Below are 14,825 nucleotides of genomic sequence, written 5' to 3'. Positions count from 1 at the left end.
GATTAGGCGGGGGCTTTAACTGTATGCTGCCTAGCGGCCTGTGACTTCCAGGCATTATTAGTGGCGAAAATCTTCTGTCCGGAGGCTGAGATAGCGATGTCATCAGCCCGTGCTTGCTAGTTCGCTTCTCGACACTCATTTAGCATTTAACTCTCCGCCAAACATTCATTTTCAATACACATCTCGATATCATACTTCTCTTTATACTAACGTTCCCTTATATACATATTTATTCTTCTTGCTTGCCCTCTACCATCGGCCCCATTCGCGTCCTGTACATCCGTACGTCCGCCCACCTATTTCCAGTCATCGACCCCATCGTCCCCCATCAGCCCGGGATCATCCACAGACCACTACTAGCCCGAGAAAAATAAATTATATCTACCCCTTATTCATACCCCATCCCAATTTACACCATCCTTACTCCGCCGTAGTCGCCGGTTCCACCTCACCCGTCACGATGAGTTTATGCCGGCGGGACAAGACCGTCCAGCGCAAACTGGTTCTCCTGTGAGCCCGGCACCATCCTCCCCCGCACCCGATAAGCTGGACACACAAAGTCGTTGCTGTCATCCTGCGTTCCTCTCTAGCCTTATGACGCGCTTTCATACCGCTTACTCTGTCGTATTAAGTGACCTCTGGTTGGCTAACATGGGATTGATGGGTATATAGGGGTGACGGCGCATGCGGTAAAACATCGCTGCTGAATGTCTTCACAAGAGGGTAGGCACATAGTATTCCCCCTGCTCCCGGGGAATCAAATCCACAGCGTTCCACATCGCGCTTTGGATTGGCCGGAAAATCAGAAAGAAAATGAATGCAGCTTTGAATACGTACTGATCGTGTTGTGTCGCACAGATTCTTCCCTACAGTCTAGTAAGATGCCACACAATTCCAATTATCTCCCTTGTTATCCTGCCGTACAGGCGTCCCTATGGCTCGAGAAAAGCATATCAGCGTTGACCAAAGTGTTCTAATGTGTATTCTCTGAAATTGCAGTGAGCCAACTGTTTTCGGTACGAAACAACCTATTCTCTATTCCTTTGCGAACTTCCCTACTAACTGGTTGGATTAATAGAAAACTACGTTCATGGTAAAATACACGCCTGTCGTCGATTGTGGCATATCCAACTTCGACAGGAAGGCCCAATACTGATGTTCTTATGATTTTAGATATCTATGTCGATGGCATTCATATGGAATTGTCTCTATGGGATACCGCTGGACAAGAAGAATTTGATCGCCTCCGTTCTCTATCGTACGACGACACACAAGTCATAATGCTATGCTTTAGCGTAAGCTTCGGCCTTGCCTTCCTTTTCTTGATTGAGCCTATTCAGCTTCTTCCTTCTAAAACTTTGGAAAAAATGTGGATGAAAATAAAGCAGCGCTAAAACTGGACGGTGGACAAACATAGGTTGACAGCAAGGACTCACTTGAGAACGTCGAAACGAAATGGATGGCGGAAATCGCGGAACATTGCGCCGGAGCCAAAATCGTTCTGGTCGCGTTGAAATGCGATCTGAGAGAAGAAACGGACGAAAAAGATGGCGATAATTCAGAGTCGCAACCCACGGGGAAACCAATCGTCAAGTATAACCAGGGACTGGAGGTTGCGAAAAAAGTTGGTGCTCTAAGATATCTAGGTATGGTCACGACTTTTTTTTCGCGGTTTTGCTCCGTGTGGCACTGAAACAACTGAAAAATTAAAAATTAAAACCGGCTAACTCTACCCTTACCTTGCTATGATAGAATGCTCGGCCATGCGAAATCGCGGCGTCAACGAAGCCTTCACAGAGGCTGCCAGGGTGGCACTGTCTGTAAAACCTTCGAAGTCATCCGAGAGAGCTGGCAAATGCATCATCATGTGATGAAAGCGCTTGAACCAGAGACTTGAAGTCCCAGAGATATCCCTCTCTGTGCACCCTCTAACAGTCACGTTTATGGTCCTACTAACATGCAATTAGCTTCTCTCTCCCTTTCCTGCGCCTTATCATCATCTCCCGCCTATCTTTTCTGGTCCACCCAAGTCAGACCTGACTTAGAGATACGACAGCTCCGCCATTTCTTTATTCTTCCTTATCCACCCTACCTTTACGTATATGGCGAGTGTTTCAATTCGTTTCTTCTTTTGCTTTAACTTTCCTATTCACTACAACCCCTCGTTGTTAGCTTTGGAGTTCTGAAAACATTTTTGCTTCCTGTTTCTTTTTGAATGCAACATCATAATAGAGCAAAGCATACATCAATGGGAGCGCCGGATTGATACCAGTTTGCTTTTTTCTCTATTAAATTTTACTTGTTTTTTTTTTTTTTTTTTTTTTTTTTTTTTTTTTTTTTTTTTTTTTTCTTTTTGTTTGCTTTGTCCTTTGCTCTCCAACTCTTCTTGACAGCCAACCCCAGTGTACAAACCTTTATTTTAATTACTGATTATATTCTGTCTTGCCCTATTCTACTGTGTTCATTTCAGTTCCCCTGCCTGTGCAACAAACTCATTTTGGTTTGTTTATAATTATTTGTATATATTCCTCATATATTTGTAGTTTTTGGATTCTCTACAAAATATTTTGTATGTTTTGTTATCATGTTAGCTTGCACTCACTCCACTCTGCTTCCCAATGATTCATCCATCTTGTTGAGGTTCTACATGAATATAGCTTATGTCCGGCTTATATTTATTGCTCTGGCCACTTCTTGAAATCTACGGAGTATACAGTCACCTATTCAATTTCAATCTATAGAAATGTATGTTGATTTACAATATCTAAATATTATGGTCTTGAATAGTAATTGGGGCATATTTTGTGCGAGTTCACTACCTTTTGAAGGGATTGAAGAAAGAGCATAGAAACCTTTTATCTCAGCTACTCATCTGATGCTGTCACTGATACATACTCCTCATGATCATTAGTTAGATATTGAAAGTCTACCTGTTAAAATTGCATTTCTTCTGGTTCTCTGGATATATCTATCCACATGTTATAAACCCCATTGCTAGTCCAAATTACGCCTGCGCAATATTTGTGATTCTTATAAAGTTAGAGAACAAAAAAAAGGAGAAGGGTATAGAGCTCAACTAAAAGCAGACCTCCTACTGTACAGCAACGGGGGATCTCTCTCGCTCCTATGTCCCGACATCCCCAAGCACGTCCCGCTCCTCAATGTGATAAACCTCATCAATTCCTACTCCCCCACCCGTTTGGCAACAACAATCCACCGCCTGAGCAGTCCCAACCTCATTAACCCGCCTAACAAATGCATCCGCAAACCTCTCTGCAACCTCCCTCATAATAGCATCACCATCATCGGCATCAAATTTCACCCCACAACCGACTATACTCGTCACCTCCCTCCCTTCCAAACCACACGCGACAATCTGTCGGAAATACCACATCGGCTCCTCCGTCACATTCAACCCGATGCCATAGCTACTCACATTCCGGCGCAGATGCACGCCCACCGCCGCAATCTTCTTAGATAAATATCTGTTACCTTCGTCGCCTTCCCGGCTCCTCCCATTGTGTTCCCATTGTGATCGTGACCGTGACATATCCACCCAAACCCCCGGGTCCTTCTCACTCAACCCGGCCCTCTCCACCCCGTACCCGGCCAAAACATCCAGGACACTCCTCTCCAACAACCGTATATGCTGGCGCGGGCCTAGGCGCAACCGTCGTAGATCGAGGATTGTGTATGCGACTAGCTGGCCGGGGCCGTGGTAGGTGGTTTGCCCACCGCGGAGTGTTGGGTGAAATTCAGCGACCGCGGGGTGGGTTGGGGTAGGTGTTAGGAGGTGGCGGATGGAGTGCAGGGGCTTGGGTAGGTTGAGATCGAGGGTTGGATGAGGGTTCGCTGAAGGGGTCGTGGTGGCGGAGATTGTGGCAGGTAAGTCGCGGCGCCCGGTTGTGTATACGGGGCGAGGGGTGAAGGTCAGGATAGTGGGATCTGGAGGGGGTGGTGGCTGCATGAGAGCGGGAGAGGTCGAGGAGGCGTCATGGAGCTTTTTGTGAGCTAGGAGGCGGGAAACAAGAATCTGTTGAAGGTGAGAGGCGTGCGTGAAAGGGACGACGTTGGGAACGTGGAGATGAGCGAGGCGCATTATAGCGGAGCGGCGAGCGGAGGCGGAGAGAGGGAGGAGGGATGATCAGAGCAGCTAGAGGGCTCTTCTGCCCTGATTTGAGAAATAGCTACAATGGGATTAAATTGACAATGGGCATAATATGTCAGCACATATATATGGCTCTCAAGGTATTTATATGTCTCTGGTATATAAATAGGCGCTCATTGCAGTAGATTTTAATGATTTCCCCGCGTTTTCCGTCTCAGAAAGGAAATGTTGAAGCTTGAAATTCCTGGCCAATCATAGTCCGACGGAGTTAAACTGTCACGTGCACTCTATCTCCGGAATTCAGCCATTACGTAATTCGGCCTCAACCAACTCTCCGCTTCCAAACCTCTGACATCGTTCAAGTTTCGAAGCTTCAAAGAAACCATGGGAAATCTGCAACTTACCTAGTGAGACCTTTCAGCTGCCTGTACCCCTAGAGATGTACAGTCGCTGCAATGTAAGTGGCTCACCTAGCGCACTTTCTAAAAGTCTTGTACCGGCAGCACTAATATGTGGTATTTAGGGTTGATCTACCAGTGCACGTCCGCTTGCGCAGCGCGATCATAAGGAAAGATGTCTTGCTGGTCAAGCGCATCATAAAGAATAACCCCAGGTTCCTGGAGAACCCAAACTTCGAAGATAAGAGCAATACTTCGTTGCATCTCGCGGCGATTCTTGGAAACCTCGAAATCATTGTACTTCCCCGCATCTTCCAAACTTTTGTGTACCCCTTTTATAGATCTCCAACTAAAGCACCAACTTGACCCAGAAACTCCTCGTATCATTCGGCCACGACTCATGTGCCCCTAAAATATTGGAAACTGGCTTCGATGCTGCCCCCGGCATCAGCCTGAACACAGATGGGGCTACAGCTCTCCACCTTGCAGCTGCGCATTCCCACGCCGCCTGCGTTCAATACCTCTGCACTCAGTTCCCCCAAACCATCGACCGGCCTGACCATAAGGGCATCACACCTCTCATGCTCGCAGCTCAAAGCTCCAACCCCTCCCACCCTACACGAAGCACATGTCTAATTCCTCCAAAGCAACGTCCACGTTCCTCCTCCAATGCAGCAGAAGACACTAGTACGATCGCAACGCTGCTCAGACAAGATGCGTCCGTGACGCTCACAGATAACGTGGGCAATACCGCCTTACATTATGCCAGTGCATGGGGGAATCTGAAGGCATTCCGATTGCTGGTATCAGCGGGCGCGCCTCCCTTAGCTCTCAATCATGCCATGTGCACACCCGCAGACTATGCACTGAGTGTACAAGCGGGCGTGTATTTCCGCAGCCTGGTCTCAGAATTCGAGCGGCTGAAAGCCGAATCTCCACAGCTACCGCAACAACAGCAGAAAATGAAACTATCATTAAAAGTCAATGATGGCGATTTGAACCGGTCACCCACGGGTGTATCAACCCCACAAAGGAACCTATCGCCTATCTCCCCAACAGAGATGCGGTTGGCTAGCAAAACGGGCCTGAGCGCTTCGAGGCCAGGGATGACTACCCCGTCTCTAGGTTCCGTGCGGTTAATTACTCAGGAAGATGGTAACGATATGTTCCCTCTAGATCCGCCGTTGACGGCAAGGAAGGTTAGCGTGCCGATGACGAGCAACCCGATTGCGGCGACAGGACCTTATGCGGAGTTTCGTCGAGGCTCGAGTTGAGAGGTCAACCTCAAATTTTCAATCCATGGTAGTTACTGTGGTTGGTTGGTATACTGCGCACACGTCGCAAAACTCTTCACATACGGATATATATTGACCTGCCCGATGCGCCGCGAACCCGGCTTATCATTGGAGCAAAACGAGAAGAGCTATCCCCTTCTGTGCGGCTATTGGTGGAAACTATTGCCGGCTCACCATCCCTCCGCACGACATGTGTACATGCATATACCCATGCATGCAAGCCTGCCTCATACAACCATTATAATGATCACATCTGCCTCTGCAAATCATGTTGTAGGCAGGCAAATTCAGCTTTCCAATTTAACATTCTCAAGATCTCCGTGGGAACAACTCAAGTCCAAGCAAGATATTCTCATCAGTAATCGGACAATGATTATATATTTGACAAACATTTGTAAAAAATAGGCATGTTTCACAGATTATTTTTCTCATTTTTTGTGAACTATTATCTCAAGAATTTTTTTTCCATCATATTTCTTTTATCTACATATATAGTTAACATTTATATTGATGCTCAAGAGGCAGCAGAGCTTATTATTACACTACAAGTGACTCTGTATCTAAGCTATTGAAGATGTAAATAATACAATTTTCTCTTATCTCTTTTCTCTCTTTTCTCTGCAACTAACTTATTTTTAAATAAGTTTTCTAGTTGCTAACTCCATTAATGATATCCTTCCTAACCGCCCGTGGCGCCGCCTGAGCTGTATACACACATATCAGCATGCCTGCGTTGAGCAAATGAATCGGGACTGGACGTAAAAGCATGAGGGGAAGGAAAGTTCACGGATTGCTCAGTACAATACATATATGTATATATATATATATATGATGATAATAATAGTAGGAGTAATAATAGTAATATAACAATGATTAAGAAAAAAGAGGAAAAGTAATAGAGACTCTAATAAACCACCACCACAACCCGCGACCCCGAGCGACATGCTTTGTTCTTTCTTTCTTCTTTTCTCTAACTCAAGCTCTATTCGTACACACGCCCGCAAGAATACAAATACACAGAATATATGCCCACATACGATCACATTTCCCGCCGTTAAACACCGTCCGCTTTGGGTTGGCTCACTTCTTTTTTCTTCCTTCTTTTTTTTCATTTCATTTTTTTCAATCATTTTTTTTTTTTTTTTTTTTTTTTTTTTTTTTTTTTTTTTCCCTTGCACTTTCACTTTCTCCTCTTAGTGAGCTTCACACACATCTCAACCAAGCCCGCCTTCGCCTCGGTGTCAGGGAGGATGCTGATGGCCTCGATGGCCTTATCTGTGTATTCCTGCGCGAGGGCGCGGGTTTGCTCAAGGCCGTCGGATTGGGCAACGATTTGGCGGGCCTATGTTTTGATTTTTGTGTTTAGTATTTATTCATTATTGCGTAGATTCGATGGGAATAAAGTAAACAGGTAGAACGTAGAACAATACCACTCACCAGCTGCACATCACCCTCCCCACTAAACTTCCTCCCCACCAGCGCGCCCAACTCCGGATTCCCCCTCCAGGCAAAAAGCAAGGGCGCCGTCGCCAGCCCCAGCTCCAAATCCGCACCAGCAGGCTTGCCCAACTCCTCCCCGCTAATCGTATAATCCAACATGTCATCCACAAGCTGGAACGCTAGGCCCAGATTGCGCCCATACGAGTACGCCGCCTCCACGATCTGCGGTGACGAATGGCCCAATAGCGCCGCCGCCCGGCACGACTTGCTGATCAGGCTCGCGGACTTTAGGTACGTCTTTTGTAGGTAGTATGTGATCGTCTGCTCGGTGAAGGACGGGTTCAGCTCGTCGCGCTCCGTGTTCTTCAGTTGCATGAACTCGCCCTCGATCAGGTTCGCGATGACCGTGGACAGCAGCTCGATGACCTCCGGGTCGCGCAGGCGGGCGAGCGCAACCGACGCACGGCCCAGGAGAAAATCACCGGCCAGCACGGCCATTTTGTTCCCGAATTCCAGGTTCGCGGACACGGCGGAGCGCCGGGTGACGGCGTTGTCGATCACGTCGTCGTGTAGCAGGGAGGCGGTGTGGATTAGTTCTGTAATCTCTGCCAGCCGCCGTTGGGCGGGGAGGATGTCTGTAGTATTCCCGCCGTCGGCGTCGCAGTCGGCGTCAACGTTGCCTGCCAACCCATTGTAGGCCGCCTCGCTTGACGACGGGGAGGTGGAGGAGAGTAATGCGCTCTGATCCGGGTTCGTATCGGCCAGTATGGCGGGGGATGTAATGGCATCGTTGATACCGGCGGCACTAACGAAGGGGACCTGGCGGGCGGTCTTGGGCGCGTGGGCGGTCGCCTGCGACATGAGCAGGACCAAGAGGGGCCGTACGTGCTTGCCTTCGCTTGATGTGTAGTATTTTGCGACACGGTCGAGGAGCGGGTGACCGGAACCGAGGAGCTGGCGGATGTTCTTTTTCATGAATTTAAGTTCTTTGGCGACGATGCGAAGCGGGTCGATGGTTATGGGGACGCCGCCGGGCGTGCCCGGGGCGCGGGGGGATGTTCCCCGTGAGCGTGGTGAAGTCGAGGAGGAAGGGGGTGACGGTGATTGTGGTAATGGCGGAGGAGGGGGGGGAGGGCTATCCTTCGAGAACAGGTTCTGAGCGGCGGAGACGGCGGAGCCGAGGGCTGACTGGTTTTTTCGGCGGGAAGGGTGGTAGCTGCGGGTGTTGTAGGGGAGCTTGGGGGATGAGCGCGAGTTGGCGCTGGGGAGGCAGCTGTATATGAGGCATTGCGAGCATATCAGAGCTTTTGCTGCTCGTGCTGCGGCTGGGGAGCGGGCGGGATGAGCTGTGCGGAGGAGCAGCCCATAGGGCGTGAGGAGAGTTGGGCGAGCTTGCATGGCAGCTCGACGGACGGCGGCCGGGCTCCCTGGGTTGGTAGATTGCTAGAGGGGCATGTATATGACTCAATTGAGGTGGGGACAGTTGGTGAGATCAATTGAGGGGTGTTTCGTCGTTTGTTCGATGTATTTTTTCAGCAGGACGAGTTGGAGCCGGGGAAGATAAAATACATAAAAGAGGAAAAAAAACCGAGTTGGGATTATGATAACAAGGCACTAGATATAAATATTTAACTAAATAGCACTAGGGAACAACAAAACATATCGCAAACACACACAACACTCGGTTTTGCTCACAGCAGGATATCGAATCTGCTCCCGTAGTCAACGTCATTCGTCACTCTGGCCTCATTTAATATTGACTGCGTTTCTGGCTGCGATTTGGCCGTATCAATTCCCCCAACCCAGCTCTGACTGTTATTAGTGAGTTAAGACTTCCGCAGATGTCCGCCGCATAAATACACTCCGTACTTCTGAATCAAATACTAATTTAAAGTAAATTAAATAAATATATAAATATATATAAATATAAATAAAACAAATAAAAATAAACCAACAATTTCGAGGTAAATCTAGGGACAACGACTGATGAGTGTTAACAACTAACTATATATGTAGAGAACGTCCAGCACCGACAGAGAAAAAAAGGTAACATGCAATACAAATATCTGTTGTCAGAACGAATGAACAAGTGGGAAAACAGAACCCAGGCAAAAAGCAAAATATGCCATACATAATTGGTTCACTCGGACGATAATGATTGTACAGAGATGGATACATAGACAACAACCACGATCTGTGATGTATTTCGCCCGCCTCCACCTTGTCGGTGAGTCGGTCGTCAGTCCGTCCGTCCGTCCGTTTGTCCACTCGGGAGCATGGGTTTCTGCTCTTCCGTATATACGAGCAGTCCCCGTCATCGAGACGCAAAAAGACGGGGCGAGAGAGGCGCCATGGAGAGAGAGGGAGGGCACGCTGACTTTTTTTCCCCCCGGCTCGGTAAAGGAGAAAAAAAAAAAAAAAAAAAGCGATGTTAAAAAAAAACACAAAGAATGAAATAAAATGAGGAGAAAGCTTCTTAAAGAAGCGGTAGGTAGGAGTTGAAGTGAGGGTCTGAAAGATTCTCAGCACTAAGAAATAATGCTTTTGTCTGTTTCGCTCCCCGATTAATAAAATATAGTACCAATCACAGTATCAATAAATACCATGTACCACACCACACACCATTCAAATCTGTTCAATCCATCCATCCGTCAATCAATCAATCAATCAAGCCGACTTTCACCCTCTTCTAAGAAAACAAAAATAAAGAATCAAAGTCCAGAAAATGGAAGAGGAAACAACTAGATCGCGTCAAAGTCTCCGCCCGCATCATCATCGTCCAAGTCCCCTTCGACAATCTCCTTGGCCAGCTCCCGCTCACGTTCCCGCGCTTCCTGTGCATTCTTCAGTTCGAGCCGATGTTGGTTCATAGGGAATCTCATGGCCTGTATTATTTTGTTGTCTCCAGTCAGTATCGAACTATATAAGAGAGGTAGCCGGGAAGAATAACCATACCTTAACACTCTCGTCATGGAGATCCAAACAGAACCGGATACGCTCATGGAAAACCTCACCGGGTTCTCCAGTTGCATACACATCTCCCACTTCCTTGCTCTTCATATACCCATGCTCATGATCCAGCGAAGCCTCGATTACACCATCACGGATAGCCTTGGCGACGATATATTCGGCCGACTCCTCACTATCTAATCCCAGACGGAGACAGATATCCCGAAGAGAAATGCGCGTATAAGCCAGTGACATCATACGGATCCCCGTCTTGATGACATTCTGTCGAAGACGTAGGACAAGCGTGTATGTGCCGTCTCGTCGGAAAGTTGAACTGTGTTTCTGGACGATGTTGAGGAATCCGTCTAGGTCACCGATGCTGACAGCCTGCACGAGCAGGAAATAAGGATGCATGGCTCGTTCGATGTTCGGTTGGCGGAAGATCGCGCGGTCGGGAATATCGCCCATCAATAGCTCGACGACAACGAGGAGCTTACTGGCCGCCTGGTAGAAACCACCGGCGGTGTGGCTTGAGGGAGATTTGCGGGTGGCGCCAATCAGATGTTCATGAGCCTCCGTATACTGCAACTGGATGGCACGGATCCGGCCAAGGTAGTAAAGATACCGAGCGATCTGGTTGTTGGGTGCTCCAGGTGGGAACTCAGAACGTGACACGAAAAGGTCTGCTTGAGAAATGTGCGAGGTGGACAGGTAATTGCGCAGGAGGAGGGTGGTGACGGTTGCCTGGATATCTTGGTCCTTTCGCAGTACAGAAGTTCGTAGTGCCTGAAGGAGTGGCTGTCGGATGGAAATGACGGCTGCTGCCGGAGACGGGGGAAGCGGGGAAAGTTGTTCGTAGAAGAGGGAGTAGTAAAAGTAGACGCGAGCAGCCAGAGAATCCAAGGTTCTCCGATTGTGCGATCGCACCAAGTCAACAAGACTGCTGGAGAAGTTTGCGCCATGCTCGATCTGCTTCTTGTCATACAGATAAATCTGAATAAGGATGGACAGATAGATGTCAACCTCGGGAAGCACGTCGTGCGTAGCTGATCCCTTTCCAGGAGTCTTTGATTCACCATCGATATCCATTGACGAATCCGCGGCAGCATCCGCGAACGCCGACTGCTTGCCAATGGGAGCTAGTAGGAATGATGCCGTGGAATCCGTAGGCTGATATGTTTCTACAATGGCCTGGGCAAGAAGATCGGCAGACAGCTGTTTCCGCATCGACGATATCGACCGCAACACTCGCAATGTGAACCGGGGATCAAAATGAGTAACGGCACGTTCGAGCAACGTAAAATTGCTTTTGATAGCTGTTAAAAAAAAGGGAAGAGATAACATTAGTCAGTCGAGCCACCCGTTGATGTCATTCGCTATTATAGGGGGCGGGTTTTTCGGGGTAATTATCCAGGTAACAAAATGGAAAGAGGTAAATAAGAAAATAATACCTGATAAGGCCTTCTCTCTGGGATCAATTTGCGCCTCAACCTCAGCCACGCCAGCATCCTCTGCTTCATCCATGGTGACATCTGCCTGATGCTGCTCTGGTTCTCCCGATAACCTGGAGCCCTTGGAGGGTGGCACCACGACGGTCATCCCCTCATCACCCTCACCTCGTCCTCCTCTTCCTCCACATTGATTCGGCTGTGTAGCAGACCCGTTGGTGTTGGCATCATCTTCTGCCATCTCCACGTCCTCCGTCCCGTTCACATTGTTGACGCCATTCTCGACAGGATCCGAGGCCCCGTTGGTGTGGGGAGCAGTCTGATCGTTTTCAGCGCCCATGTTCTTCGTAGAAGATGTGGGAATGGAGCTCGAATTGGGGGTGGATGTTGAGCTAGGAGTGTTGGAGGCAGGTGTCTTCTTGCCGGATGTCGCGGTTGTCTTCCCCCGAGCAGCAGATCTAGTGGTAGGAGGAGCAGGCTTATCTTTGGAGCTCTGGGAAGTAGAGTTGGAACGAGGCTTCTCTCCGTTAGCTGAGGTGTCCGACTTGTTGGACCTCAGGGAACGCCTTTCAGCGGGCATATTGGAAGCTCTGAAAGTGAGTAGCTTGTTGGGCGTACTACTCGGCGCCTGGACAGGACTGAAACTGGGGGCTGGCTAGCTGGCAAGCTGGTTGGATGGGAAGCGACGGCAGCAAAGCAAAGGAAGGAGAGATGAAACACAGTACAGCAGTAGCAAAGAGTAGAGGCAGAGACACTGGGAAGAAAGAAGTAGAAGTTGTTGGGAGAGGGGGGGGGGGGGGCTGTGGGTGGTGGTGGATGTGGTGAGCTGGGTTGAACGGGTTGAGCTGGTGGTGGTGATGATGTTGATGTTGATGGTGGTTGACAGAAGACGACGGAAGAAGACACAAGCAGCCTGCGTTGGGTTAGGTTAGGCGGGTTAGGCGGGTTAGGCGGGTTAGGCGGGTTAGGTTGGGCGTGGCGGGTTAGTTAGGGAAGAAAGGTTAGGCTGGGCCGGGTTTATTTTGGCTGGGGACAAGTGGTGAGAAGATGCATTTTCTGACTCAGCAGCTGCTAACGAAGTCCGTACAGTAGGTAGCCTGCTGGTCAGCGGCCATAGTCAGTTGGCAGTGGCGAGGATGGGCTATCACGCTGGTCACTGGGACAAGTTGCGGCAGAGATCAGCTGTGCTTTGCGTAGTCTCTTAAATAATTAGTATTTTTATATCGCCGGTTGCGTAGCTCACATAAATAGCTTGTTGTTGGACCTTACGCGCAGGTCTTGGCGTGGGGACCCACGATATTTATATCTTAGATACATGCAGTAAACAAACCCACAGCCGGCTCAACTACCTCGTTCTTCCCCGGTTAATATCCATATTCACTGCATCTAATAGCATACGTCTACGGAATCTGCACCAATTGAGGCCGGTCTGTAATACAACCTCCGTCATGGGCCTCCTCGAAAGCCATCTGGAGCAGATCTCCCTCTCCGCAGCTGCCATAGCTGACCTCCCGTATGAAACTCACCTTCTATCATTGTATATTTATCACTGCTTAACTTTTATTTTGCACAGCTTCCCCCCTCCCAAAATCTTCGCAAATGCCATGCTAGGCCCCCACGACATCACAACGCTTATCCGTGACACAGAGCCCCACGAACGAGCCCTCTTCTCCGTCGACCCCGCTACCTCGACTTCTTCAAGACAGTCCCAAAGAAGAGCTACCCGTAGAACCACCACTGCTGCGTCTGGATCTGCATTCCCCGACCTAGCCCTACCCCTCCCCGGCGACGGAGGTGACTCGATGGCCAGCCGCATCTATGCCGCAAAACACAACAAGAACCAATCCGCCGTGGCGCAGGTGCTGGGCGTAGATATGGTGGATGAGATTAAGAAGTCTAGAGGTGAAATTAATGTCGAAGTATTGCTCAAGGGCGCGGAGATGTTGTGTAATGTCTAGTGAGTTTAGACATCTATTGATTCATTTTCTTTCGGAAGGATACGTCCGGCTAATCCCTTTTCTTCGTCATTTACTAGCCCCGTCCAAGGCGCCCAAGAACGTATCTCCACCCTCCGCCATCGCCACGAACACCTCTCCACTTCCATCGCACATCTGGAGTCGCGCATTGCGGAGCAAGCTGCGCAGTTGCAGCGCATGAACCGTTCGCAGGATTATTCCAGTGATTACGATATTGCAGATACGGAAAGAGACGTCGGAGTTGTCCCTGCTGAAGCAGTATCGCACGTCACGGAGGAGGACTTGCAGCGCGAGTTACTGGAGATTCGCGAGCTGGAGGAACGGAAGCGGAGGCTGGAAGAGCGGGTGACAGGGATGGAGAGGGATCTGGGCGGGCTGATGAGGTGAACGGATAAGATGGAGAACGAGAAATTTGGGGTTCATTTTTATACATATGTGCGGCATATGAACTTTTATATGGATTTTTACCGCCTAACGCCCGGGGATATTATTTTTATCCTGAACTACAGATCCTGCTGTGGATTGTTTCTAGAGACATCTCTCCTCGTCCGCCATCTCCTACCGATGCATAATGCATATGAGAAAGAGAAACTCAATTGCCCCTGGCAGTACCTGATCTTAGCACTTCGTGCCACGCCCTGCCGGAAGGGGGAAAGATAGTAAGGTCGCAGATCACCCTGTTGGTGATGGATGGGGATATACCTGATTCATTCGATCTTGTGAAAAGACAGCTTCGCCTCGAATATCTCGAACAGCCCACTGCATTCAGTATCATGCATGAAGAAAAGGATTTGGTTTGCTAAACAGAGCGGCAAAATCGCAACGACTCGCCTGCTAGCTGCTTTCGAGGAAGTCAGGCTACTCGTTTGATGAATCTCTTGTTTATAGAGACGGGTTCTAAAAGATAGAGAGCTATGGGTGGGTTTATTCAAAGGAATAGTCATAAAGAAGATGTATTGTTTTATACGTTGGGAAGCTTGTATATCAATATCATCTACTTTTAAGGCCTGCATGTGGGTGGCGTATTTCTTTTGGATATTTATATTTCTGACCCTACCTTTGACCCACCCCAGAAAAGTAGATAGAATTTATTAGATATGCGCTGGGTATGAATATCGAGGCATCTAATATTTCAAGAGAAGATATTTAATCTAGATAGATCCATCTCATCGATATCGCTAGGAAATATAAATACACGCCGGACCCATGCC

At 48.7% G+C, this 14,825-nt stretch overlaps 6 protein-coding genes across 7 annotated transcripts; 3 read left to right on the top strand and 3 right to left on the bottom strand.

Annotated features, from left to right (window-relative positions):
• Nucleotides 1-48: 48 nt before the first annotated feature.
• BDCG_05884 (GTP-binding protein RHO3) lies at nucleotides 49-4,216 on the top strand. Its single transcript, XM_045421586.1, has 8 exons — nucleotides 49-510; nucleotides 673-723; nucleotides 859-876; nucleotides 1,000-1,016; nucleotides 1,079-1,093; nucleotides 1,174-1,295; nucleotides 1,418-1,646; nucleotides 1,753-4,216. Exons 1-8 carry the CDS (start codon nucleotides 461-463, stop codon nucleotides 1,869-1,871), a joined length of 621 nt encoding a protein of 206 aa, XP_045277438.1. The 5' UTR covers nucleotides 49-460; the 3' UTR covers nucleotides 1,872-4,216.
• BDCG_05883 (lipoyl(octanoyl) transferase) lies at nucleotides 2,796-4,300 on the bottom strand. Its single transcript, XM_045421585.1, has one exon. The coding sequence runs from the start codon at nucleotides 4,097-4,099 to the stop codon at nucleotides 3,125-3,127; it is 975 nt and encodes a 324-aa protein (XP_045277437.1). The 5' UTR covers nucleotides 4,100-4,300; the 3' UTR covers nucleotides 2,796-3,124.
• Nucleotides 4,301-4,547: 247 nt separating this feature from the next.
• BDCG_05882 (uncharacterized protein) lies at nucleotides 4,548-5,780 on the top strand (the record flags this gene model as incomplete). The annotated part of the gene is made up of 2 exons (XM_045421584.1): nucleotides 4,548-4,565; nucleotides 4,878-5,780. The coding sequence occupies 2 exons, from the start codon at nucleotides 4,548-4,550 to the stop codon at nucleotides 5,778-5,780; spliced, it is 921 nt and encodes a 306-aa protein (XP_045277436.1).
• Nucleotides 5,781-6,544: 764 nt separating this feature from the next.
• On the bottom strand, nucleotides 6,545-9,134 carry BDCG_05881 (26S proteasome regulatory subunit N3). Its single transcript, XM_045421583.1, has 2 exons — nucleotides 7,239-9,134; nucleotides 6,545-7,143 (listed from the first exon to the last, which is right to left on the bottom strand). Exons 1-2 carry the CDS (start codon nucleotides 8,637-8,639, stop codon nucleotides 6,982-6,984), a joined length of 1,563 nt encoding a protein of 520 aa, XP_045277435.1. The 5' UTR covers nucleotides 8,640-9,134; the 3' UTR covers nucleotides 6,545-6,981.
• A 50-nt stretch (nucleotides 9,135-9,184) lies between these two features.
• Nucleotides 9,185-12,871, bottom strand: BDCG_05880. 2 transcript variants are annotated; one of them, XM_045421582.1, is made up of 4 exons: nucleotides 12,726-12,871; nucleotides 11,642-12,664; nucleotides 10,197-11,506; nucleotides 9,185-10,126 (listed from the first exon to the last, which is right to left on the bottom strand). In XM_045421582.1, the coding sequence occupies exons 2-4, from the start codon at nucleotides 12,216-12,218 to the stop codon at nucleotides 9,983-9,985; spliced, it is 2,031 nt and encodes a 676-aa protein (XP_045281441.1). In that variant the 5' UTR covers nucleotides 12,219-12,664; nucleotides 12,726-12,871; the 3' UTR covers nucleotides 9,185-9,982. The 2 variants fall into 2 exon arrangements, with proteins under 2 accessions (XP_045281441.1, XP_045277434.1); XM_045421581.1 differs by having other exon boundaries at nucleotides 11,642-12,871.
• BDCG_05879 (uncharacterized protein) lies at nucleotides 12,839-14,802 on the top strand. The gene is made up of 3 exons (XM_045421580.1): nucleotides 12,839-13,151; nucleotides 13,212-13,595; nucleotides 13,674-14,802. Exons 1-3 carry the CDS (start codon nucleotides 13,087-13,089, stop codon nucleotides 13,999-14,001), a joined length of 777 nt encoding a protein of 258 aa, XP_045277433.1. The 5' UTR covers nucleotides 12,839-13,086; the 3' UTR covers nucleotides 14,002-14,802.
• The last annotated feature ends 23 nt before the right edge of the window (nucleotides 14,803-14,825 follow it).

The sequence above is a fragment of the Blastomyces dermatitidis genome (genome assembly GCF_000003525.1).
Source record: "Blastomyces dermatitidis ER-3 genomic scaffold supercont1.6, whole genome shotgun sequence".
NCBI lineage: Eukaryota > Fungi > Ascomycota > Eurotiomycetes > Onygenales > Ajellomycetaceae > Blastomyces > Blastomyces dermatitidis.
This window is presented reverse-complemented; position numbering and strand designations above follow the sequence as displayed.